The sequence below is a fragment of the Dioszegia hungarica genome, assembly GCF_025882075.1.
Source record: "Dioszegia hungarica strain PDD-24b-2 chromosome Unknown MKK02contig_7, whole genome shotgun sequence".
Taxonomy (NCBI): domain Eukaryota; kingdom Fungi; phylum Basidiomycota; class Tremellomycetes; order Tremellales; family Bulleribasidiaceae; genus Dioszegia; species Dioszegia hungarica.
Genome location: NW_026515769.1, coordinates 981,370 through 1,005,274, shown reverse-complemented (window position 1 = coordinate 1,005,274; position 23,905 = coordinate 981,370). Strand labels below are relative to the sequence as shown.

Sequence of the window (23,905 nt, the reverse complement as noted above, 5' to 3'; positions counted from 1 at the left end):
TTACTTTCAAAAGACAAATCAGTCGCAACCGTACGTGCACCCCCTTTCGAGCGGAGATTATCCCTGACAGAGTGATAGCTGACCGAGGCCTTTCTCACCTGATTTGCATGTCCTTCCGCTCCCGACAATTGGTCAACTACCTCCTTCCCGCTATATTCGCCTTCGCACTCTACTCCTTCCTCTCGCCGGCTGTCCCATACCTCACTCGGAACGCGTCTTCCATTAACAGACTCACAATGTCTCTTTCATCCAAGCTTTCCATTACCGACGTCCAGCTCAAGGGCGAGAAGGTGCTCATCCGGGTGGACTTCAATGTTCCGTGAGCTGAAGACCTCCGTAGACGTTGGGATGATTCAAGCTGATGAGACTAGCCAGGACAAGCAGCAGAACATCACCAACCCTGCTGTAAGCTGTCTGGATGCCGCTTGGGGAACTGAGCTTCCAGAATTGAGAGCTGACCTATAAGCGTATCGTCGCTGCCCTCCCGACCATCAAGTACGCGATTGACAATGGTGAGCTGCCTGCTCCGTCACTTTCGAGCAACAGCTGACATACAGGCGCCAAGTCTGTCATTCTCATGTCCCATTTGGGTCGCCCAGACGGATCTCCCAACCCCAAGTACTCGCTCAAGCCCGTCGCGGCCAAGCTTTCCGAGCTCCTCTCCAGGGACGTCAAGTTCCTGGATGACTGTGTCGGTGCGTGACTCTCGGCTGTCTCATTGGTAAAAGCGCTGACAAAATAGGGGAGGACGTGAAGAAGGCCGTCAGCGAGGGCAAGGACGGACAGGTCTTCCTCCTTGAGAACCTTCGGTTCCACGTCGAGGAGGAGGGCAAGGGCGTCAAGGACGGCGAGAAGATCAAAGGTGAGCTGGGCAGCGACGGGCACGGTTATGGCTATAAGCGCCGAGCTCACTCTGCAGCCGACAAGGAGGCCGTCAAGAAGTTCCGCGAGGACCTCACCTCCCTCGGTACGGTGTACATCAACGATGCGTACGTATCTACTCGGAGGTCCCGGATTGACCTCGAGCTGATCATATAGCTTCGGTACCGCCCACCGCGCCCACTCTTCCATGGTCGGCATTCAGCTGCCCCAGCGCGCCGCCGGGTTCTTGATGAAGAAGGAGCTCGAGTACTTTGCCAAGGTCCTCGAGAGCCCCGAGAGGCCCTTCTTGGCCATTCTTGGTGGTGCCAAGGTTGCCGACAAGATCCAGTTGATCGAGAACATGCTGGACCAGGTCAGCTAGCTTATACACAGCCCGGGCAGAGCCAAGCTGACGTTCTTCAGGTCAACACCCTGATCATCTGCGGTGGTATGAGCTTCACCTTCAAGAAGACCCTCGAGAACGTTGAGGTGAGTTATCGCGTTCTTCCAATTCACGAACTAATAGCTCATCGTTCAGATTGGCCAGTCCCTCTTTGACGAGGATGGTTCCAAGAAGGTCAAGGATCTCGTCGAGAAGGCCAAGAAGAACAACGTCAAGCTCGTCTTCCCCGTCGACTACGTCACGGCCGACAAATTTGACAAGGACGCCAAGGTGAGCTGTTCCGGACCCAACGTAGAATACGCCGGATCTCAAGCTGACTTGCAGGTTGGCGCCGCGACCGACGAATCAGGTATCGAATCCGGCCTGATGGGTCTCGACGCCGGACCCAAGTCGCAGAAGCTCTTCGCCGAGGCCGTCGCCCAGTCCAAGACTATCCTGTGGAACGGTCCCGCCGGTGTATTCGAGTTCCCGGCGTTCGCCAAGGGCTCCGACGCGCTCCTCGAGGCGTGCATCAAGGCTGCCAAGGGCGGGGCGACCGTCATTGTCGGTGGTGGTGACACTGCGACGCTCGTGGCCAACGCGGGCAAGGAGGATGAGCTCAGCCATGTCTCGACCGGCGGTGGTGCCAGTTTGGAATTGCTCGAGGGCAAGGTGAGTTTGGGTTCAGCTAGTATGCACGATGAATGGGAGAGCGATAGCTGATATTCTAGACCCTCCCGGGTGTCGCTGAGCTCTCGGAGAAGAAGTAGAGGGGCTGTGTATACTGTTCCAACTAGATATAGGACCCAAGAAAGAATAGATGCAAGCTTGTGTAGGGATCACGTGCACAGCATTCCTCAGTTCCGGCGCGTCCACCGACGCGTTGTCAACAAATCTTGCGACCCACCAAGCTCGCTCTATTTCACCACTGCGACGTCCTTGCGAGCCATGCCATCCCTGACCGACAGCCTCGCAGCGCTCGCAGACTATTCGCACCAGATCCACACCCTCGCAGCAGCAAATCAAGCCCCCTCAGGGCGATACACCACCGCCTATCTCAACTCGCTCTATCCCAACCCCGTCCCCGTCCCCGGTCCCTCCACGCGAGCCCGGCCAAGCTCACGCTCTCATTCCCGGCCAAGTCATAGCAGACCTGATGGCGGATCAGTGACGTCCCTCATTAGGGATGCCGACGAGAATGAGAAGAAATTATTTCGATTTGTAGGGGAGACGGAGGTGGTCGGTGTAGGCAGGGTGAAGCGGGTGGAAAAGCGGGATGAGGGACGAGGTGGGGGGTCGGAATCTGCAGGTAAGGCGGGAGAGGGGGAGAGGAAAGAGAGGGATGAGGTGGAGATTATGCTCAAGACGGCGCTGAGGCTGGTGGATGATTAGTGAGTGATCTCAAGGATTGGGACCCCCTGTCACCTGGCCTATCTGCACAGGTGGATGCAGAGCTCACAGCTGATATCATCAGCCGACCTATGCCTCGTGCTCGAGCCACAATCGCCAATCTTTTGGAAACGCACCATACCCAGCTGGAGCGGGTCGCCGAGCTGGAGCTGCAGATTGAAGAAGCTGCCAAGACCCCTGCCGCACCTGCTCCACCTCCCATATCCAGCGCCACGTCCGGAATTGCTGCGCCGTCCGCACGCAAGGGTCCGCCGGAGTCAAGCGCAGCAGCGAAGATGACTTTCGAAGACGCCGTCAAGGCCGAAGAGGTCGCTTTGCGGGCTATGGAGGCCCAGCTCGTCCCCCTTCGTGCTGCCCAAGCTGCCGCCGCCTCATCCTCCACCGCCCCGGCAGAAAATGTGGAGCATCGATCCGCATTCACCGCATCTTCCATCCTTCCTACCTCCCCTCCGGCCTCCCAGCCCCAAGCGAAGTCTTTCTCCGCCTCCACTCGCACCCGCACACCCGCCGCTCAAAAGATCACAAACTCCCTCGTGAACGGTACCACACCCCGTCGCGCCCGCGCCACACCCGGCCCCGTCGAAGTCCTGACGGAAGGCTTCGAGTTTGATCGATTCTCCCCGCTCAAGTTCTTGGGGACACCGCGGGCGAGAGGAAAGGCGAGTGCGAGCACGAGGAGTGCGTTGAGGGAGGTTATGGGGAGTCCGGGCGCGAGAGGAGCGAATGGGGAGGAAGAAGTAATGGGGAGGGGGATCTTTGGGAGGCGGGTGACGGCTGGAGGAGCGGGGCCGGCGGGCGGGGTAAATGGCCTGGGAGAGAGTACGGCGACTGTGCGAGGGAGGTCGGGGTCGAGTAGCGGATCAGTGGCAGGGGAAGGAGGGGAAGGAGAGGATGTCGGAGGAGAAGAAGATCAGACGATACGCTTTGCGCCTACTTCCGCGGCCGCTCAAGCCGCGGAGGAGGAAGGCCTGGGACAAGGCCCTGTAGCAGAGGTAAAGTGGGCAGAAGAGAAGCCAGAGATGGCGAAGCAGCAAGAGCCAGAGGGGGTACTGGAGGGTGTCCAATACAGGCTTCCGGTGATCGAGCAAGCTGTCGTGAGTTTGCTTTGGGGTCCTTACATACGCTCAGAAGCTGACAGCCTAGGCCAAGATAAGAGAAGGGCTATCCGAGATGCTCAGGCAGGGTTCCGCCGCTGGATCAGAAGCGCCCGAGACTGTCGAAGGCACAATGTGCGTCTTTCCCATCCACGAATCCAGATCGTCTTTTCGCCATCGCTAACAGCCTCAGATCTCATCTAGCCCGCCTATCTCGCTCTGACCCATCCACGCCCCTCAGTCCTTCGTCCCATTCCACCTCCACCCTCTCCTCCGCCGGCTCCGTAATCCCCGGCCCGCCCATCCCACCCATCACCCCGCAAACGATCCTCACCGCTCACCTCCTTCTTGCGCTCCTACGTGCCCCTGACGCAGCCGTGTCCATGTCGGACCTCAAAGATGATCTGGGCGCGCTGGTACGGGCTCGAGGGTGGGAGCCAGCGGGAGCGGGCGGGGCGGGCGTAGCGGGGGCAGGGGGGATGGTGACCAAGTGTATCTATCATGTGGTGGGGAAGAGGGTGGCGAAGATTGATCGGAAAGCGGGGGCGAAGGTTATGTTTGCTATATGAATAGCAGGTGACAAGGCTGGCAATGTTGAGCGGCCAGAGCGCAGGTCAGATGGCCCTGTGCTCAGAGTTCAAGCTGAGTCAAGCTGCAATAGAGTGGGGCAGAGTGGGGGAACGGCCGAGGCCGCCGAGCAATAATAAAGTTCAGCAGGCCAAAAGATCTTCTCATTGTCATTCTTGACCTTCCTCAAAGCATCTACATCTTGGCGGCCCCTTGCCATGTCCCCTGCTCCTCCGAGACCGTCGTCACAGGCGGTCCAGCTTGGGACAGTCGTGCTTGACCTCGATCCGGCCCATCCCGCGGACGGCGTCGCAGACGGCTGGACGCCGCTCTCCCCTTCGACACCTTTACGAACGCAGTACTCGCTCTTCCCTCGGCCCCACATCTCCAATGATGCTGCATATGCGATAGACTCGCTCCACTGTGGCTACAGATCAGACTTCGATGGCGAATCCAAGCTCCAGAACGGAAAGCTTGTGGTCCGGTGTTGGCTTACGCCATCCGATGTCGCTCAGACGAGCTGGCGGGATCGGAAAGGTATGCAAAACAGCTTTCCGCTTCGGATCCTCTTCAATCACTTGAGGACATCATGGGATGACGGTGATGGGGAGCTGCTACTGTCTCTGGGTGTAAGCCGACGTAACCGTTTCGTTCGGGTTAGAAGTGGCTGACTCGACTAGCTGGAAGACGATCAAACCATGACGCAGCTATATGCTGCTGTACCATCCCCTTCCGAACCGAGCTCGACGTCGTTTAGCGAAGAGTACGACGACGAGGTACATCGCCGGATGGACCGATACGAGGAGCCAGAAGGGGTCACGACCACGCTGTATCAATATCAACATGTGCGTTCCTTTCTGCTCGCATGGGCTGCTTGGGGACTAAGCTTATGGAGTAGCGCTCGATTGCCAAGATGTACCGGATGGAGACGCAGCCTGAGAAATATGTCGACCCTCGCTGGACGGCCATGCAGGAAGTCGGGCGGCCTGGGACGTACTATATCAACCTGGATGCGGGGGACGTCCAGCGGATGCCGAATTGGTATGACCTGCCCCGAGGGGGTATCCTGTACGTCTGTCTTTCGGTCGGAAAACCCAAAGCAGCTCCAGCTGACGAGGCAGTAACGAGCAAATGGGAGTCGGGAAATCCCTCATCTGCCTCTCCCTCATCCTCGCAACTCTCAACCAACCTTGTCTACCCCCTCCGAACGCCGTCAACCCGTCGCGGGTCACTACGACCCATCGAGAGCAGACATACCCTTTCGACACAGACGAGAAGCTGCGCCGGATCGCGTCCATCCCTTCTTATCACACTAGTCTATCCTTCCCCTCCCTTGCCGACATCTGCGTGGACATTCTCGCGGTCCATGAACCCGCCTCCGCTCAATCAGCCGAGCTTTCGCTACACCTTCGATCAGCTATCGAGGGCCGCCGAACGCTATACTACGATATGCCCCTGCCGGATGACCAGCACAAGTGCGGGCGAGGAGCCAAGGCCAAGCCCAAGAGCGAGGCTGTACAGCGGATATACCTCGCCAATACCACGCTACTGGTCTGTCCTGCTATCCTCGTCAAGCAGTGGTTGAAGGAGATCAGGGATCATCTGAAAGATGGAAGCTTGAAGGTGCTGGAGGTGGCCTCGGAGCAGATACCCCCTATCGAGACGCTCATGCAGTACGATGTGAGTGGGCCCACTTCCCCGGGAAAACAGCCAAGGAACACGAGCTGATTATAGGTGGTGATCATGAGTGTGCAGCGCTTCGCGAGGGAGGAGAGATTGCATGGACCAGAGGCAAATGGGGAGCCGTCCGTCTTGACTCAGGCTAGATGGAAGAGGTTGATCCTCGGTAAGCTATCTGCACGTTCTCGCTCGGATGTGAGGCTGATTCGCCAGATGAGGGTCATATCGCCGGATCAAAAGTGACCAACTCCATGCGTCTCGCGCAGCGGCTGAGCGTAGAGCGACGATGGGCCGTCAGCGGGAGTGGGTCTTCATCCTCTCGCGCGTAGGCGGTGCATAGCTGACGATTAGCGCCAACGAAGAACCTTCGACAAGGCACTGAGGCCGAGCCCGTCAGTCAAGCCCCTCGTCCGACAGGGCTCTCCAAGACTGTCACCAAGATCAGCAAGGTCGGCAAAGGGAAGAAGGTGGTGAAGACTCAGGTGGAGGTGCAGATCCACCCCCGAGCTTGGTCCAACCTAGAAAAAGACGATCTCAACCGTATCGGAGTAGGTCTGCAGAGAGGGCTTGCTGCGAATCGAGCTGATTGGATAGGTGATCATTAGCGTCTTCCTCCAAGCTGAGCCGTTCAAGTCGGACGCCGGCTTTCAAGAGCGCATCAGTAAACATCTCGTTCGAGCAGATGGCCCAAGTATGGGCGCTGTGCGGCGGCTGAAACACCTTATGTCCGCCCTCATGGTGAAACACAGGTGAGTCCTTCTCGTGCTACCACGATACACAGCTGACAATTAGACCAAATGAGGTGGATAGGGAGATCACATTGCCGCCATGTACCCGCTCGCCGGTTCTGCTGGAGTTCCACCCCATGCAGCGGGTGACATATAATGCGCTGGCAGGGTTGGCAGCTTCGAACGTATACACCAGTACGTGCAGCTTATGTTTTCACGGTGCGAAGCTGACCGGACAGGCGAGAAGGATGACCCAGGCTGTTTCCTTCACCCCAATAACGCCAAATTTGCCAACCAGGTTATCAAAAACCTTCGACTCGCCTGCTTTTGGTACAGCGCCATCGACATGGGCATCGCTGCCTGCATCCGCCGGACCGCCGAATTTCTCAAAGCCCCTGAGGAGCGTGCATTGCCTCCTGCCCCAGGGAGCAAGCCATTCGTTATCGGTCCGGAAGCCCGAGTCCAGCTGCTCGAGGCTACACGATTGCTTCAGTCCGCGCTGGATTGGCCGGGATGGGAGGAATGCATGCAGAACGGCGGTTCTGTGCCCTTTGAGGGCGGCGATTTATCCGAGGCGATACTCGGCGCGTGGTCTCCCAGCCCATTCAACCCCGACACGATCGACACCCACTCTCTGCTCGTGCTGCGCGAAGCGAACCGCGGCCAGGTACCGGAGGACGACCTCGTCAACCAGGGTCTCGCTCGTCGAGTGGCCAAGGAGGCCGAGTTGGCAGATGGCGAGTCGAAGGGGGTGGGCAAGAAGGCGGAAGGGAATCTGCCTACGGAGGAGACCATGTCCGCGGCGAAACAGGCCAAAGTCGTCTCTCACAAGTCGCCGACTCGCCGGACCAAGCGAGCACGCCCAGACGACGACGTCGACGGTCGACTCGCCGAAGCAGAGCGGAACGCCATGGTCGCCCAGGTTCCTGACGGGCCTCGACCGCTCCCACATACCATAGAGACGGTGTCCAGATCCGCCAAGGTCAACTTTGTCATCCGCGCCATCTTGGAGGCAGATCGATCAGACAAGTTTGTCATCTTCGGCGATCCGTCCGAGTTGGGTCACCTGACGGAAGCGTTAGACTTGTTTGAGGTCAAGTCGTGAGTATTGTTGTTCTGGCTGCTTCCAAAAGCCGGATATTGATCGTAAGGCTGACAAGTCAGGTGTTTTGCGGGATACGGCAGTGGGAAGGGCCAGCGCGACCAAGCTCTCATGGACTTCCAGCGGAGCGAAGTCAGGGTCTGCTTGCTGGATCTACGCTTGGCTGCTCGTGGTCTGTAAGTCGTCCTAACGCTCACTTCCGGAAATGATGAGACAAGCTGATATCCAGTAACCTTGTTCTCGCCAATCGCATGATCTTCCTCAGTCCAGTCTGGAGCCTTGATACCCTCGAACAGGCAGTCAAGCGATGCCATCGGCTCGGTCAGACTCGTCCGACGCTCGTCCAGACTCTCATTGTCAAGGATACGATCGAGGAGGACATCGCCAACAGGGCGGCAACTCTGCGGACCGAGGCAGAAGAGAAGCTGTACTCGAGGGCGATGCTCGAGGTATGTGGCGGAATACGCGATCTCTTCGATCAGACCTTGTTGACGTTTCTCAGAAACCACGCTTCGCCTACGCCGAGTCACTGCCGTCCGAGCGCTTCACGGTCGACCTCGTGCCAGCACTTCAAAGGGCGGACAGGAAATCCACACCAGCAGAGCCGAGCAGCGATCAGTCACCAATATCGCCTGAAGTCAGAACACCCGTCCATCATATGGCAGCGGAAAATGTAGTGGGTCAGGCCTCTACAGGCGTGGATGAGGCGCAGCCGCAGAGGAAAAGACGGAGGGTGGCATTTGTATAGATCAAAAAAGACAGGAAGGAGAGAAGAGGCTGGTCAACGGTTCACCAGGCGTGGGCTTCCTCGGTTTGAAGTGTTGTTCATAGTATATCATCATCAAATGTAAACACCTTCATGCAACTCTGTATCTCGGGGAGCTGATAGGGCCCTCCCTCCATCCATGGATCGGACATCATAGCTCGACTTACAAGCCTCTCCATATATATAGGCGTTTCAGACGCACGGACTTCGACGCGTCTCTTCGCGTCCCGGTGCAACCATAATTTGCAGATGCGACGATAGCTCTTAACGCTCTTCCTCCCACCTTAATCCAAATCCACGCGCTCGGCTCCAAGCCTTCCCAAACAAGACCCAGCAGGTGCTTCCGAATACCAAAATTTAAAGCCAAGCCGAAGCGCAGAATGGACCGATTCGTTGCAGACGATTCCGACGAGGATGAGCTCTTTCCCCGCCCTCGTTCAGTTATGCGACCCCCTGCCAATCCTGCCCGGCGAGGCCCATACGACCGGCAAGACTCGGTCTCTGGTGTCTCAGAGTCATCTCGCGGCGAGCCATCCCGGCGGCCCGCCATCACTGCCCGCACTCGCTCAAACGGGTCCCGGATGGAGTCCACAATGTCTCCTCGGTCCGACCGGGTCTCAGACTCGGCCATGATGGACACTGAGGATGACCGGTCCAGTATGGGCGGGTATGGGCGGCGAGATAGAGGGCTGGATATGGGCATGTTTGGAGAGGGCGGTGGAGGAGGGGATGGGGGAGATGAGGACGAGACTCTTGAAGGGGATATGGATGACGTGCGCAGGCTGGGGGTGGTCTGGGTGCGGGAAAGGGGAACGGGGGAGATCATGAGCTGGGAAGGGGATCTGATAGATTCTATCTTTGATAAGTTGGATCAGCAGGTGAGTGGCCTGTGACGTTGCGGCGGCGGATACTGCTGACTCTACCAGCAAAAAATGGTTGATACCCTCCGCTCAGATCCGGACACGAGTGAGGAGGAACACTTCAAGCTCATGCTGGTAATGACGGAGATGGAGCGAGTGAAATATCTGGTCAGGTCATACGTCCGGACCAGATTATGGAAGGTGCGCGTGTAACTTTGCCTGACCGAAGAAGTCGCTGACGGGCAGATCGAGAAGTTCTCGCAGTACATTGTCATCACACCTGAAGTCCACCCATCACTATCTGGAGCCGAGCTGAGCCATGCTCGACGGTATGTCGTCCTCACCCTAGATCAGCGTGTCTGTGCTCGAGCTGACCTCTGGCAGCTATACCGAGCTTTTACATACCCATTTTCAGCACTCTGTCCTCGACTCGTTACCCGAGTGGTTGCGAAAGATGGACGAGACCTCTAGTGATGGGCTCAGCATGAGTAAGCCAGCTACATCTGTCGAATGAAACACGAACCGCAAGCTGACTGACCTGCAGTACCAAAACCTAATAAGAACATTCCCGTCTTGATCTACTGTCGTCGAGATTGCGGCGAAATCACATTACCAGAGTAAGTGTTGTCATACTATCCCCAATTGCCGATGTAGCACGTCTGGGGATAGAGCTGATCTTTCAGCGGCGAACCAGCGGCATTAGGGAAAGGCTCAACGCATCTGCTGAAATATAACCTGGTCGAGCAGTGGATCAAACTCGGTTGGGCAGAGGTGTTGTGACATTGGCAACTATGCAGCCCCGCGGTATCCGTCTTTGCCCGCTTTCGTACTGCGGAAGGTAGATTCATTCCAGAGTGATATGCACTTGAACAAGCTGATCTGCCAATCTATACAATATAGCTACACCGGTCGTAACCGTTTGAGATCCCTACCCTCTACACCACTACCCCCTGCTTCATTCTACGCCGATACATCAACGGCCATCACGTCGGCCGTTGCGGGCTGAGCAGGGGCTGAAACAGTCGACGGATTTGCCGCTCGAAGCTTCATCATATCCTCAATCTTTTGCAACAGGTCGTCGAGTCGATATGGCTTGATGACCACTGACCAAGTCAGCTGTGTTCCCAGCGGTCGAATAAGGAGGCACATACCCTCGTCCATCCCTGCTGCTTTTGCTTCATCTATCTGTCCTTGCCGTGCATTGCCAGCTGTACGGTCAGGATCCCCTCGACGTAGATGCCAAGGTAGACTCACTCAGCGCGATCACCAGATTCAGGGCCAAAGTCCCAGCCGCTTCTTCTTCTCGAATATGCCTCAGCGATGTCAACCCATCCATCACTGCCCGGTGTGAGCGTCATCCCGGCAGGTGCGAAGAAAGGGCCTAGCGACTCACCAGGCATTTCCAAGTCCATCAGGACGCAATCGAACGGCTGACCGACTCGTGACTGGACAAGGGAGGAGACCTTACGAATCTTTTCTAGCGCCTCTAGACCATTGTTGGCCACTGACAGATCAGCTTCTGACTGCTACCAAACAGCCAGGTACTCACCCTCGCATGTCAGTCCCACATGCTTCAGCTGCCTAGCCAACACAGTCTGATTGATCAAGTTGTCCTCCACGATCAAGACGTGCGGCTTGGGCCCTATTCCGCCACCGATTCTCGGACCTGTGTGCCGCTTCTTTAGGGCTGGGCGCTTCATGCCTTCACGCCGTCCACCGCCTGATTCGGAAGAGCCTGAAGATGGCGCGGGACGCTTGGTAGCAGTCTGACAAGTCCGAACGCGAATGAAGAACCGGAAGGTCGAGCCTTTGCCGTGTGTCGAAACGACCTCGATGCGGCCTCCCATGATCTCGGTGATTTCTGACAATTAGCTGTATCCTCCCCAGACACCAGGTAGCTCACTTCGACAGACAAACAAGCCTAAACCAGAGCCACCGAAGATGGTATGTGTTTTTGCTGTCAGGTCAGCCAGATGCACAGGCTATGTCAAGTTCAAAACTTACGCGAAACCTGCGAGAACCGCTGGAAGAGCATGTCCAGCTCTTTGGGTGTCAAGCCGGGTCCTGTGTCCGTCACCGCCACGTACAAGTACGCCGTCATGTCGTCCTTGAGCTGTCCCGGAGCAGGCGGGTCTGGCAGACCCGGCATTTGACATGATCCGTCCGCAGGCGGGTCGAAGGAGATGTCGTAGCGGAGCTGAATCTTGCGGATGCTTGAGGTGGATGTGAAGCGGATACCGTTCGATAGGAGGTTGGTGACGCTGTGCATCAGCAAGAGGTGTCTGCGATGGACGCAGTACTTACACTTGTCCCATGCGGACCGGATCCGTTTTGATGGCGTGTACACCCAGTCTTTCGACCGACTCTCCGATTTTATACGAAAGGGATATCCGCTTCATCCGGGCCTCATTTTGGAAGATTGAAACGACCTTTTGAGCTTCTCCGAGAATGTCGGTCTCCACGTCGAACATTTCTGCGGGACGTCAGCCACCTCTGAGATCCAAAATGTATGACGTACGGAACATATCTGCCAAAGTCAGCTTGACTCCAAAGTCGGTCTCGACACAAGACAAAACGTACCAAGCTGTATTCTGCCCAGCGAGAGCACATCATTCGAGATCCGCTCCTGCGCCAAACCGCACTGATAGATACTCTCCAATGCCTCGAGATCCTCGTTGATGGTCGTCATGAGCTGATTGGTCGGCTTGAACGGGGTCGCATCCTTGATGGACATCTCGAATTGCTCTTGAAGGGACAATAGGTTGGTCTTGACGAGCGAGGAACACTGCATAAGCGAGCTGATGGGGTTGCGAATTTCATGCCTGGGGTTGTCAGCTGAGTCGCCCCGTCATGGTCGGGATTCTTCCGGCTCACGAAGTGATATCGATCAACAGCTCTTGCTGGTGCTTGGCCTCTTCGGCTTCTACTCTCCGCTGTTCTGCTTCCACGACACGTAAACGCTGGATCTCCTCGTTGAATTTCCGCTCGGTAATGTCCGTCACGCTTCCCAGGATGCCCTTGAGACCAGGAGCAAAGTCGTCAAGGCGAATCAACCGACAGAGGACTGCTGTATCAGCTCGATGGCTCACCGCATCCACAATAGTCAAGCTCACCCCATCGGCCATTCGCGAATTGCCACTCCATCGTTTGAGTCGGCAAGTCCGTTTCGAACATCTGCTGCCAGACATCCTGGACTCGAGTGCGGTGTTCCGGAATGATCCCAGTGAACCATGACGCGATATCTGGTTGATTACTGGAGAAGCCGGATATTTCAAACCTATCCAGTCAGTCTGACGGTTCGCGCTGACATCGCACAACTAGACCTACCAAGCCGAATTGGCGTAGACAACCTCGCCGTCCCCGTCACATCTGAAGATCCCACCTGGTGAGTCTATCTCGTCAGTTCCGCGTCCATCTCGATGAGCCGAGATTGAGAAGCCCACATTCAGAGACTGTCCGCAGCTCAGCCGTCCGTTCTTCGAAAGCCTTCTCAAGCTCGCGACGACGTTTTCCAAGCTGGATCTGCATATGTGCGCGAGCAATCAGCTCCCTTGCGTTGAATGGCTTTGCAATGTAGTCTGCGCAGGTCAGCTGAAGTCTTTGGGCAGCAGATCATCAAGCACACCATCGGCTCCAGCGAGCAGGCCGTCGACTTTGGCCTCTTCACCACCTCGAGCGGTGCTATGTACTGTTAGCTCCTTTCCGACTCTTTGGCTCGAGGTATCTTACAGCATGATGACGGGAACCATCGAGAGCTTGGGATCTTCTTTGAGCGCCGCTAGCAGGCCAAATCCGTCCAGCTGATCATTAGCTGTGGTCTGCCTGAAACGCTTAAGCCCCTGAGAAGACTACTCACATTAGGCATCATGACATCCGTAATGACGACATGCGGCAAGGACTTTTTGCACATCTCCAGGGCTTCCTGACCATCTCGTGCCTCGACGATGGCGCAGAATGGCGCAAAGATTGATTTCATATATCGCCGAGTATCGAACGAGTCTGCGAGGTCAGCTACCGCCGCAACGCCTTGCAAGTATCTATGTAACTCACCGTCAACAAGCATAATCACGTCCTCCTTCTTAAAGTACAGCGTACTTGGATCCAGGCCTCGACTACTCTGGGCCGAAGACTCTGCAGCGCTGAGTTTGCCGGAATCAGACGACGAGTCAAGGCTACTCCCGGCCTCGCGATCTCGATTCCACTGCATCGCTTCGTCGACGATGCCATGAGCGTACGTGAGCTGGGCAGTGGTCAGGTTGTCGCTGTTGGCATCGATAGCGTCGCGAGGCAGGTGATCCGACCCCAGTCTGCGTTGGTCAGCTATCTGCACGGTGTAGATTATCTCAGATGAAGATGCTCACGGTATGCGTACACGGAAGGAAGACCCGTCTGCTTGATCAGCTTCACTCGCACCTGGATAGTAAGAGGGTGCTCACGAGAACCATCGATACTTTCCGCAGCCGTCAGACTTTCGATTTCCAACACGCCTCCATGCAGCTTGATCAATTCCTGGAGTGTCAGCCTCCTGCTATGACCACCGTCGACTGAGCTCACCTTGATCAATGATATTCCAATACCCGTTCCTTCATGCGATCTGCTGATAGATTCCACTCGGTGGAAACGGTCTCCAATGAGGTCGATATCCGAAGCTGGAATGCCGACACCTGAATCCTTGACCGTGAGGAAAGCCTCGGTCGGTCCGTACGACAGTTTGACGAGGACATATCTGGCGATCAGTCGTTGCTTATTCCGGATGAAGCGCGGAACCTACCCAGTCATAGTATACTTGAGCGCATTTCCTGACGGTCAGCCTTGGCCCGTAGCGCTGAGCTGCGCAGCTTACCGATCAGATTGAACATGATCTTCTCCCAGTGGTCAGGATCGACATAGACGTTCCGGGGAGTAAGGTCACATTCGACAGTATACCTGAGTTTACCCCGCTCGATGGCGCCGCGGAATAGGGCCTTGGCGATCAGCTTGTTCTCCAGAGCCAACGATCTAAACTCACCGCTAAATCTCGCGTGACCACACCAAGATTGACGAGCTGGAATGACCCCTTCAAACGGCCAGCTTCGAGCCTCGAGACGTCCATCAAGGTTGATACGAGCCGAGTCAGACGACGACTGATCTTGTCAGCATGTGCTCCTGGAATGTAGGGACTGGCTTACACGTTGCGTCGGGCCATGAGGAGCATCTCCTTTTTGGGTCCCTCCTTTGTCTCGAGTAGGAGGTCATCCAGCGGGCCAGACACGAGTGTGAGCGGTGTTCTACAATCAGCTGAGATTTAAAGATCAAAGCGGGGGTGATCTCACCTAAGCTCGTGCGACACGTTGGAGAAGAGCATGCTCTTGGCTCGGTCCAGCGCAGCCAGCTCATCGATACGCTGCCGTTCCGCTTCGTACGACCGTACCGCCGCTATCCCCGAGGCAAGCTGTAGACGCAGCACATGCTGAGGAGTCAGAATATTCTCGCAATCGAAAGAGAACACTTACCAAGAACGACTCGTAGTCCTCGTCAAATGGCCGCCGGATACTGAGCCCGATGACGATGACTGCGCTTGGCACTCCTTCGTCTGAATCACTGGCTACCGGAATCACCACTGCCGCGGTCGGAAGCTCGTCCCATACCCGGATAGGATATCCGGCAATGAGCGATGAGCAGTCCTCGACGAGCACGATCCGCCTGGTCTGCAGTGCCTCCGCGAACGGCCACGACTCGACATCTGCGCCAGTCGCAGATGGCGTGCCGACCATTTCGTCATCCATTTGCGCCGAGGACATGATCAACGGGCTCGGCTCGGTGCCCCGCCGGGATTGCGGGCCGGAGAGGGAGGAGATGGCCGACATGGTGGGCGAGTTGGCCATATGGCTCATGCTACGAGCGTCCTTGTCGCGGGTGCTGACGGAGAGACGGAGGGATGCGGGTGCCGACCGATGACCTTCAGGTACGCCGATTGATCCAGCGAGCTTGAGTTGGCACTTAACAGTGTGGGAGGTGTCGGCCCGAGTATTGCTTTGCATCTGGCCGTTGGGTACCCGTTTCGAGTCTGCAGCGAGTCAGCCGCGATACGGGAAAGCGTCACATGAACTTACTGGATGCCTCTTCGACGTGGTACAGAGCAGCAAACGGCATGTCTCGCGCATTGGCAGCCAAAATCTCGATGACGGCCGAGTCGAACTCTTTCATTGTCCGCGCGATTGCTGGTCGTCAATGGCCACTCGTGTCTACGGTTGGGACGCTTACAAGTACGCTCGCCCATCTCTCTGACCGACGCCATTCGCCTTTCCGCCAAGACCTTCTTCGTCGTATTGATCGTGGCATTCCATAACCCGCCAAAAGTCCCATCCTCTTGTATGACCGGTACCCAAAGCCAGCTGTGATACGCCTCGAACGTCCCGTTGCCTTGGTGCGGGAGTTGCTTGAAAAGCAGAAAGTCGTCCTCTTTCGAGACTGGGGTACCGGAGAGGACGAGCTCGGAGAGGGGACCGATGGATTTCCAGATTTCTGACAGTATGAGTCCGGTCACGAGGCGATACGAAAGATCACTCACCCTGCCATGCGATAGGCCCAGACATCCCAAAGAGGTCGGGATGTTTGTGGATCGTTTCGGCATACCGAGCGTTGTAGATCAAGGTTAGATCCTTGCCCCACCACAAGCAGCACTGGTGTGGATACTGCATGATGAGGGATACTGCACAGTTAGCAGGCAAACCACAGCAAGGTACCTGCACACTCACCGACTGTCTTCAAGCTCTGTGGCCAGTTCTCCCTTGGTCCCAAGCCGGTCTTTGACCAATCCGTCGTCTCCAGCAGCACATGCACATCCAGCGGCTTCCCTCTTTCGTCCACTCCATTCAGCAGCGGACCTCTCGGCCGGCTGACCGTTCCGTCGCTGCTGAAGTACAGGGGTCGTGACGCCTGCCCATCCGACGACTCCACGAGATCTAGCGCCATGATCTCGTCCGTCGGAGTGAGCTGATTACCGGCGGTGGGTGCGCTTGTCCCATGCAGAGAAGGTAAAGTCAACCCCCGCGGGGCCGCCTTGGGACTGGGAAGGACCGTCAAACGGGACTGGGGCGGCCGGGACGGTGCGGAGTTGGTGGCTGGCGGGACGTCAAGCATTATCTCGTCCGAGGCTTTCTCCGTAGCCGGCGATAATTCCGTCAAGCTATTGGGCGTCGGGACGCGCGACGGCTGTGTATCCTTCACGACGTAGCCCGACTTGGGGACGGTGGTGACGATAATGTACGAGTCCGTCTCGACCATGGTCCGCTCGCCCGACCTGCCGATCCGATAGATGGGCAGCGACGTTTTGGTCATTTCGAGCGTGACCTTGCCGGGGTCGACCAAGTCCAGAGTGAGCGAGAATCGCCCTTGATGGAGCTCATCGACTCCCTCGAGACCTGTCGCGCCCGTTGACGCCGACTGCCCGGATGTCGATGCGTGCTCCTCGTACGGTACCTCCGGTTCCCAAAATCCGGCGGGTGCGATGGCGCCGGACCGAGCTAGAGTTGGCGTGACGTCGTCGAGGTCGAGCTCATCCTCTGGACTTGACGCCTGCCCTGACATTTCCGCCTTGATTCGCCGCTCCAGCGCCCGGTCGCGCGGCGCAGCGCCCGTCACCCTTTCCACCCGCCGTCCTCCTTGACCCGCTGACGCGAGCACTGACTCCTGCTTGGCCGCCCTCGCCCCGGAAATCCAGTCTCCCAGCCGCCTCGCGCTCTCAATACTCACACAGTCCAGCATTTGGTTGCCCTGTGTGAGATTCCGCCATTTCTCGTTCGCCCATATGGGTACAAAAGATGAGGTGGACGCATTGGATATCCGGGTAAAGGGGAGCCGGTGGTCCTGAGGGGGAACGAGGAGGTCGTCGTCGCTTCCGAGGGTTGTAGTGGGAGGAATGGGGGATATAAGGCAGAAAGCTGGATAGGGATAGGCCTATACCGTCAGCTTGGCTAGTCTTTCGGTATTCCCGCCTCAACTCACCTCGAGGAATGCCTTGGGTAGCGTCGACGTGTCGAATCCTTCTTCGGACGACATTGTGAAGGGCTCTGCAGCTTGACGATGTGCGAAGCAGTTCTCTTGGCCTGGGAGCTGGTCAATGAGGCGTCCAGCACGGCGGTCGAGGGACTCGTTCAATGGGGTCTGTTTACCAATATAAACCGAGTACGGGCGACGACCCGTCCTTCCGGAGCTGGATGTCGGGACGAGGAGGGAATTGCAACTGCGGTCCGAGCAAAGGTCGTCGCTGCCTCGGATTTGTCGGATACTGGGAGATGGCCTGCTCCCGCCGCCGTCTGAGCAGAAACGCTCGCAGCTGACAGCTATGTAGGTTGCCTCGTAAGGTAGTTGTGCAATGTACGAAAGAGGCTCCAAGCGACGTTCAGCATGCATCGGCGGGGTAAGCTTATATCATCCGGGGAACCGGCACATGTCCCAAATTGAATTCGAATCCGGGAAAAAGAGATATTCCGGCTAATTTATCCGGCTGAGCTCAGCGAGGGTTCTTGCTGCACAGAACTCTGCACAGTCAATGGATGGTGGTCCATGGCAGCTGGCAGTGTGCGGAGCAGGACATGCATGCCGAGGATTCGGTCCCCATGAATTGAAGGTCTGTGCAGAATCGCGAGCCTAAGCTGGTATACCGAGGAGCGAAGTTTCAGCGTCTGAAGCCAGCATTGGTCGGACGGTGGTGTGGGGGCGCCGACACAGCTATCCAGGCCAATACTGCTCGAATGGTTGGCATTGATGTCCCGCTATCGTTCAGTCCCGTTGCCGCAGCTACACAGATGTAGCACCAATCAAGTTGGCTTCCAGAGCTGACAATTCTCTGCCCGCTGTCAGCTCGACATCCATACTTGTGATGTCCATGAAACTCACATTGGTCGATCCCCTCCATCCCGTCTCCGGTCATCCCGTTGACTTTGATATTGCCGATAGCGCGAGCCGGCTTGCCAACGGTAGGAGCGGACTCCAGAGTATTACTAGCGTGCAGACGGATGATGGCCCAAGGATCCTTCTTGTACTCGGGGTGAGTCATGATAGCCGGGATTCTCATCCCCTCGATCTTGCTACAAAATTGTCAGCATCTCCCATAGCCAGCACCTTTAGGAGAAGGCTCACATTTGCTTCCTCCTAGCCTTCTCCCGCATCGTCCGACCCTTCCCCTCGCCGATCAACCCCTCGCCGTCCTTCTCTTTCCGCTTGGCCTTCTCCTTGGCTTCTGCCTTTTTGGCTCCCCTACCCATTCTGGGCTCGTCTACCAAGGGCTCATCCTCTTCGGACTCGTCTACAGCCTGTAGAAGAGCATCGGCGACGACATCGAGGGTACCGCCGTGCAGGTTTTGCTTCTGCTTGCGCTTTTCGCGGCGAGTATGGGAGCGGGAGTATGGGTGAGCTGCGAGGGGAGGTGGGATGGCTGTAGGGTCAGTTTCTTTGCACTACTCATTCCTAGGGGATCAGCCTGACTGCACGTACCTGACTGAGGGATCACAAGACCCTTCTTCCTGGATGGGCCGGCTACAGCGCTGGCAAAAGGGTTCGAGCTGGCCTGTATCGAGTCAGTCCAAATCACACCATTTCGGTCTGAAGAGGCAGCATTATTGCGCCATGTCAGTAAAGACGCACCTCTACAGGCAGAGCCGACCCAGGGAGGATCACCTCTTTAGCTTCATCAACCGCAAAAGACCGCTTGGATGGCAACGCCGCTGCTGGCGCATGTTGCCTTAGCTTGGTTCGGAAGGCTTTGGGCTGTACTATCAGCCAGGCCCCTGTGAGCTCGGTTGTTGGGCTGGAGCTTACCATGATGTGTTGTAGCGACAAGAAGCGGAGATGTATGGTAGAAAGGCAAATTTTGGCGCGCAAGCTGTTCGGCCAAATCGGACGGAGCCGATGACATCTCGGCTTCGCACAGACTTTTTGATTTTGCTCTTCATCTTCATCGTTCATCACACGCATAGACCGGTATCAGGTCTACTAGCAGAGGTCAAAGATAGCAATCATCTGAGTAAGGAGCACAGGCTTGGAAAGAGGCGAATTCGAAGGACGACAGCCATGTCAAGGTGAGCAGATCGATGACTTCTTATCGGTCGCCACAGCTAACTCTCCTTAGATGCAGAAAGACACTCTCGCTCCTGCGCACCTCGGTCCCCACACACCAGCCCCACCGATCCTTCGCCACGGGCCTCTCCTCCATCCCTTCCACTTCCCAATCCATCTCCAACCCCTCGATCCCACCCCGATCCCAAGCCGTACAAACCCCCATGCCTATCGCCACGTCCTCGCGGTACACCCTCGATCATCCATTCTGGTTTGACAAACCCGACCCAGCGGTCGCGGCGTTACAGTTCGCGACGGATGAGGAGCTGTTCCAGGCACTGCTCCTCCCCGATCCTGGGTCGCGCGGAAAGGGAAGGGCAAAGGCAAAGGCAAAACAGGGGGATAGTGGGGTACTCTTCGATCCGAGTGCGGCGTTCCTCGCGCTGCGATCGAGACCGACGTATACTGCGTTCCTGCAGTGCGTCCACTCGTGCCTCGGTACGGTCTATCCAAGGCTCAAGCAGGCTGGCGAGAGCGAGCTGCTCGTGTCGGACCTCCTTTTACGGTATCCCGATCCTCGGCTCCTCCGCGATCTTCTCGAACTGGAGGCTCACACCACAAAATCACCCCCCTCCGACGATGACCTCCTTCGCCCCTCCCTCATCGCGTCCATCAACTCTATCATCGGCTGGCAGGTACGGCGAGGCGGACCTAAATGGCAACTCAGCTTTCGGACCCATCACCTGATTTGCAGGGCGATGGAGACGCTCGAGGATACCTCGGCCACCGTGCAGGCGTGGCACGGCATGCGCATCGCCGCACCCACGCAGTCCAACCAGCCAGACACCGGATACCTCCTCTTGACATTCGTCACCCGTATCGCACGCAAGGACCCGGTGGCGGCTTTCAGCATGCTGCACTCGCTTGTGCGGGATGAGGCTTTGCCCCGGAACATTCTGCTCCGCAATCTCGGACCCCATCCAAAAAGGCGGCACATGCTTGTGCTGGGGGCGGTGGTCAAGTGCTGCATGAGCTGGGGCATGGAAGCAAGGTCGAGGAAACACGCAGAGGAACTGCTTGAAATGGCACTGGAAGGCAGCGGGATACATGCTGCCAGGGAGGCGATTGAGTTGGTGTTGGAGGTGTGCAAGGGAGCGGAGGCGGGCAAGGACGTTCGGGGGCTGGAATGGTGTATGGAGGTTTTTCTGAGAATGGCGAGGGCGGACAGCTGTCCTCCCATTCCAGGTCCTCTGTTCGACGCCTGGCTCGACACTCGCTTCTCCTTGCCTCGTCAGCCAGGAGCGGCTCAGCAAGACAGTACTCCTTTGGACATCTGGAAATCGCTCCCACCTCATCGCCGCCCGTCCATCTCGGCTACCAACATCCTTCGTCTTGCCCAATCCCCCGACGTATCCTCGGAAATCCTCCTCGGCCTCTTTCAGAAACTACCGCATCTCGACCCCTCCACCACCCTCCCCATCGCCATCCCCATGATCACCCTCATCGCCAAGCGCGACATGCCCCTGTCGGAGCAGCGCGGCTTGCTCAATATCCTCCTTCAACACTGGTCCGGCACCATGGTTAACCTCGGCGGCGCCCAGCTCGTCGATCTCGTCAGAGTACTCAGGGCAGACCGGGCCCGCTGTTCGGCCATTGTACGGGTGTACGAGGCTCGTTTGCTGGCGCATCACGCGAGGAGGGGGGACATCAGCGTGCGAGAAGCGCTGGCAATGGTGCATTCTTTCTTGCTGATCAAGGATCGGGAGAGGGCGGAGGAGTGGCTGTCTGGTGTTGATTTGAGCGAGGAGGTCAGGGAGGGCCTGTGGGAGATGTCGTTGGGGAATGGAGACGTCCGTATTGGGCTGAGAGGGATGTTGCGGAAGAGATGCAGCGCGTCAGAGGCGAAGCGGATATTGGCGGGGGATCTGAGCTTGAAGATGGGGTCCGAGCTGGCAGTTGTAGAGTAGAGCTGTCGTCAGCCATCACGTAGCTTTAGGAATTTATTGCTACATCTGCATCCTGCTGGCGGTCTGTTGTCTAGCGCTTCTCCTTGGCCCACTGTTCGGGTGTCAACGATCTCTGCTTGATCAGCATCGCTCATTGGGATCGGTAGGAATTACCGACCTGAGAAAAGGCATGTAACTGGGCAATCTCCTCGGTCAAGAGCTGGTTCACTGCCCATCAGCTCTGCTTACTCGTATTCTGCATAGATGATCGCTACCTACCCATCTTATGTCTCGCCAGAGGCAGCTTCTTTGCGAAATCGGGAGACACGACGATGATAGCGAAAGAGGAGCCGCAGTTGCCGGATGTATCTACTATTTCCTACACCATGTTCAGCCTTGGGTTCTCCTCTTCGCCTGTACCTCTGGCCTAATAGGCATGAGATCGGAAGGGAAGAGGTCACGCACGAAATGCTCGACCTTCAACCCCGCCCGTACTTTATCTTCTATCCGCTTCGTTATCGACCCTCCTGCCACTCCCTCCTCGTTCAAAAGCACGGATTCGTCGTTCTCTCCATTTGTAGCTCCCTGTACTGGCTGTGTGTCCATCTTGAAGTTGAAGTGATAGTAGACAAGCTGTTGAGGTGATGAGCAAGAGGAGGATGACGATTCGTTATCTGATACAGATCTTGAAACTTGAGTCAGGCACGGAGGCGAGGTCAGAGAAGCAAAAATTCGGATGTCCTACTTGCTTCTATCTCATATCTACGCACCAGACCGAGAAAGGGCAGGGGCTCTACTGTCTCTCACCGCCAGACCTCAAGGCTGTAACCGCAGGAATACTTCAAGCTGTAGAGCGAGATGTCTGAGCTTATCTCCCCTCCGCCCTCGACCCCCGGTCTCCGTATGACCCAAACCCAGAAGGATCTGATTGGGGGCAGTATAGGTGGGATCGCGCAGGTCTTGGTCGGGCAGGTGAGCTATACCGCCTACTAGACTTCTCGGAAAGTTACGATACGCGAAACTGACAAGGCAGCCGTTTGATATCGTCAAGGTCCGAGTGCAGACCGCTGCTCCTGGCGTCTTCTCCAGTCCGCTCGATTGCGCTACCAAGCTCTTGAAGGCTGATGGCGCTCGCGGCTTCTACAAGGTGAGCATCTTTTGCCTTTTGCCATCATGGTTTGTAGGCGCTACGAAGAGGTGGCTGAGGTACTGACCGCCGGACTGATGATCTGTACTGATTCCCCAGGGAACACTCACTCCCTTACTCGGTATCGGCGCCTGCGTTTCGATCCAATTCGCAGCCCTCGAGCGAGCCAAGCGGTTCTTCAACGGCCGGAATCCTGTAGGAGCTGAGCTGGGTCTTGGCCAATTATGGGCATCCGGAGCGTTCGCAGGGGTAGCGAACACGGTGGTTGCGAATCCTGTTGAACATATCAGGATACGTACGGTATCATCCCCATAGCTGTCGGAGAAGGAGACAAGCTGAGGGACAGGACTCCAGACTCAGCCCGAAGTCACTCCCAAGCTGTACGCTGGACCCCTCGACTGCGCCGTCAAGCTGTATCGGCAAAATGGCATTGCCGGGATCTTCAAGGGACAGGTAGCTACCATGTGGAGAGACGGTATTGGATATGGGTAAGCTAGAGTCTGTGTCGCCAAGGCGGGCTCGAAGCTGACAACTTCAGATCATACTTCATGGCGTACGAATACCTCGTTCAGCGGCATATCCGCGTCAACGGCGTCAAGCGGGAAGATATCTCGCCATTATGGGCCGTCACTTTCGGTGCTGCAGCGGGGTACGCTCTTTGGGCCAGGTAAGCTGATCTTCCCGCCATCACTGGTGAATAGAATATAGCTTACAGTCAGTGTCTACCCCATCGACGTCGTCAAGTCGAAGCTCCAGACCGACTCACTTGACCCTGCCAAGCGGCAGTACAAGGGTATGGTCGATTGTGCGGTCCAGACGTTCCGGAAGCAGGGCTGGAGGGGGTTCACGGGCGGTCTTGCGCCGACACTTATACGGTGAGCGTTTCCTATGATTCCACTGGCCGGCGCGTACGCGGTTCATGAGGTGCGCTGGGACAGAGCTGACTTCTTTAGATCACCGTTCGCGAACGGGGCCACGTTCGTAGCCTTCGAACTGGCCATGCGGGCCATGGCTTGAAGCGGTCTAGTTCAGAGCTAGCGGCTTTGGTGACGATCCAATGGAAGGAATGAGAGGGTTATTGATAGATCCTAGAGATGAGATAGAATCATGACAGTGTAGATTTCTCCGGTAGAACGGGACGCAGGCAAATGCATGCTGCTACTCTGGTCTACGTCAAGCCGATATTCGTCAATACTCTCGTTACTCGTCACTCGTCAAGCCCAGGACCCGACATCGCCGACTAAAGTCACAAACACCTTCACCACTTCGACATCCACCAGAACCGCCTCACGCAGCTATAACCACTCGCCGCCCCTCGTCTCCC

General features: G+C 56.8%; 9 protein-coding genes across 9 annotated transcripts; 6 read left to right on the top strand and 3 right to left on the bottom strand.

Annotated features, from left to right (window-relative positions):
• Positions 1–107: 107 nt before the first annotated feature.
• On the top strand, positions 108–2,013 carry MKK02DRAFT_23774 (putative phosphoglycerate kinase; the record flags this gene model as incomplete). The annotated part of the gene is made up of 11 exons (XM_053086783.1): positions 108–319; positions 372–405; positions 467–512; positions 558–695; positions 743–862; positions 920–989; positions 1,039–1,234; positions 1,285–1,350; positions 1,400–1,534; positions 1,589–1,915; positions 1,975–2,013. 11 exons carry the CDS (start codon positions 108–110, stop codon positions 2,011–2,013), a joined length of 1,383 nt encoding a protein of 460 aa, XP_052947350.1.
• Positions 2,014–2,191: 178 nt separating this feature from the next.
• MKK02DRAFT_43498 (uncharacterized protein) lies at positions 2,192–4,316 on the top strand (the record flags this gene model as incomplete). The annotated part of the gene is made up of 4 exons (XM_053092455.1): positions 2,192–2,634; positions 2,718–3,747; positions 3,797–3,882; positions 3,941–4,316. 4 exons carry the CDS (start codon positions 2,192–2,194, stop codon positions 4,314–4,316), a joined length of 1,935 nt encoding a protein of 644 aa, XP_052947349.1.
• Positions 4,317–4,532: 216 nt separating this feature from the next.
• On the top strand, positions 4,533–8,572 carry MKK02DRAFT_24161 (P-loop containing nucleoside triphosphate hydrolase protein; the record flags this gene model as incomplete). The annotated part of the gene is made up of 14 exons (XM_053086850.1): positions 4,533–4,943; positions 4,995–5,159; positions 5,228–5,382; positions 5,436–5,994; positions 6,049–6,160; positions 6,208–6,297; positions 6,346–6,542; positions 6,589–6,743; positions 6,787–6,917; positions 6,962–7,126; positions 7,178–7,823; positions 7,887–8,000; positions 8,054–8,273; positions 8,327–8,572. The coding sequence occupies 14 exons, from the start codon at positions 4,533–4,535 to the stop codon at positions 8,570–8,572; spliced, it is 3,366 nt and encodes a 1,121-aa protein (XP_052947348.1).
• Positions 8,573–9,291: 719 nt separating this feature from the next.
• MKK02DRAFT_23629 (uncharacterized protein) lies at positions 9,292–10,230 on the top strand (the record flags this gene model as incomplete). The annotated part of the gene is made up of 6 exons (XM_053086756.1): positions 9,292–9,468; positions 9,517–9,651; positions 9,697–9,779; positions 9,835–9,938; positions 9,995–10,067; positions 10,134–10,230. The coding sequence occupies 6 exons, from the start codon at positions 9,292–9,294 to the stop codon at positions 10,228–10,230; spliced, it is 669 nt and encodes a 222-aa protein (XP_052947347.1).
• Positions 10,231–10,410: 180 nt separating this feature from the next.
• Positions 10,411–17,490, bottom strand: MKK02DRAFT_32386 (CnHHK4; the record flags this gene model as incomplete). The annotated part of the gene is made up of 31 exons (XM_053088494.1): positions 10,411–10,553; positions 10,602–10,658; positions 10,705–10,788; positions 10,844–10,954; positions 11,000–11,311; positions 11,354–11,407; positions 11,455–11,711; positions 11,755–11,923; positions 12,031–12,272; positions 12,325–12,514; positions 12,564–12,727; positions 12,778–12,841; positions 12,894–13,028; positions 13,076–13,131; positions 13,180–13,250; positions 13,307–13,449; positions 13,501–13,757; positions 13,812–13,839; positions 13,887–13,959; positions 14,005–14,176; positions 14,222–14,249; positions 14,294–14,414; positions 14,459–14,573; positions 14,619–14,717; positions 14,763–14,899; positions 14,943–15,496; positions 15,543–15,650; positions 15,694–15,954; positions 16,001–16,141; positions 16,188–17,388; positions 17,437–17,490. The coding sequence occupies 31 exons, from the start codon at positions 17,488–17,490 to the stop codon at positions 10,411–10,413; spliced, it is 5,601 nt and encodes a 1,866-aa protein (XP_052947346.1).
• A 741-nt stretch (positions 17,491–18,231) lies between these two features.
• On the bottom strand, positions 18,232–19,254 carry MKK02DRAFT_43494 (uncharacterized protein; the record flags this gene model as incomplete). Its single annotated transcript, XM_053092454.1, has 5 exons — positions 18,232–18,269; positions 18,331–18,521; positions 18,574–18,868; positions 18,928–19,000; positions 19,078–19,254. The coding sequence occupies 5 exons, from the start codon at positions 19,252–19,254 to the stop codon at positions 18,232–18,234; spliced, it is 774 nt and encodes a 257-aa protein (XP_052947345.1).
• Positions 19,255–19,503: 249 nt separating this feature from the next.
• Positions 19,504–21,455, top strand: MKK02DRAFT_43493 (uncharacterized protein; the record flags this gene model as incomplete). Its single annotated transcript, XM_053092453.1, has 2 exons — positions 19,504–19,511; positions 19,562–21,455. 2 exons carry the CDS (start codon positions 19,504–19,506, stop codon positions 21,453–21,455), a joined length of 1,902 nt encoding a protein of 633 aa, XP_052947344.1.
• A 70-nt stretch (positions 21,456–21,525) lies between these two features.
• MKK02DRAFT_43492 (bola protein) lies at positions 21,526–22,040 on the bottom strand (the record flags this gene model as incomplete). Its single annotated transcript, XM_053092452.1, has 4 exons — positions 21,526–21,567; positions 21,613–21,662; positions 21,714–21,813; positions 21,900–22,040. 4 exons carry the CDS (start codon positions 22,038–22,040, stop codon positions 21,526–21,528), a joined length of 333 nt encoding a protein of 110 aa, XP_052947343.1.
• A 252-nt stretch (positions 22,041–22,292) lies between these two features.
• Positions 22,293–23,598, top strand: MKK02DRAFT_36472 (mitochondrial carrier domain-containing protein; the record flags this gene model as incomplete). The annotated part of the gene is made up of 7 exons (XM_053089429.1): positions 22,293–22,406; positions 22,468–22,581; positions 22,681–22,876; positions 22,928–23,069; positions 23,120–23,248; positions 23,301–23,456; positions 23,535–23,598. The coding sequence occupies 7 exons, from the start codon at positions 22,293–22,295 to the stop codon at positions 23,596–23,598; spliced, it is 915 nt and encodes a 304-aa protein (XP_052947342.1).
• Positions 23,599–23,905: the final 307 nt, after the last annotated feature.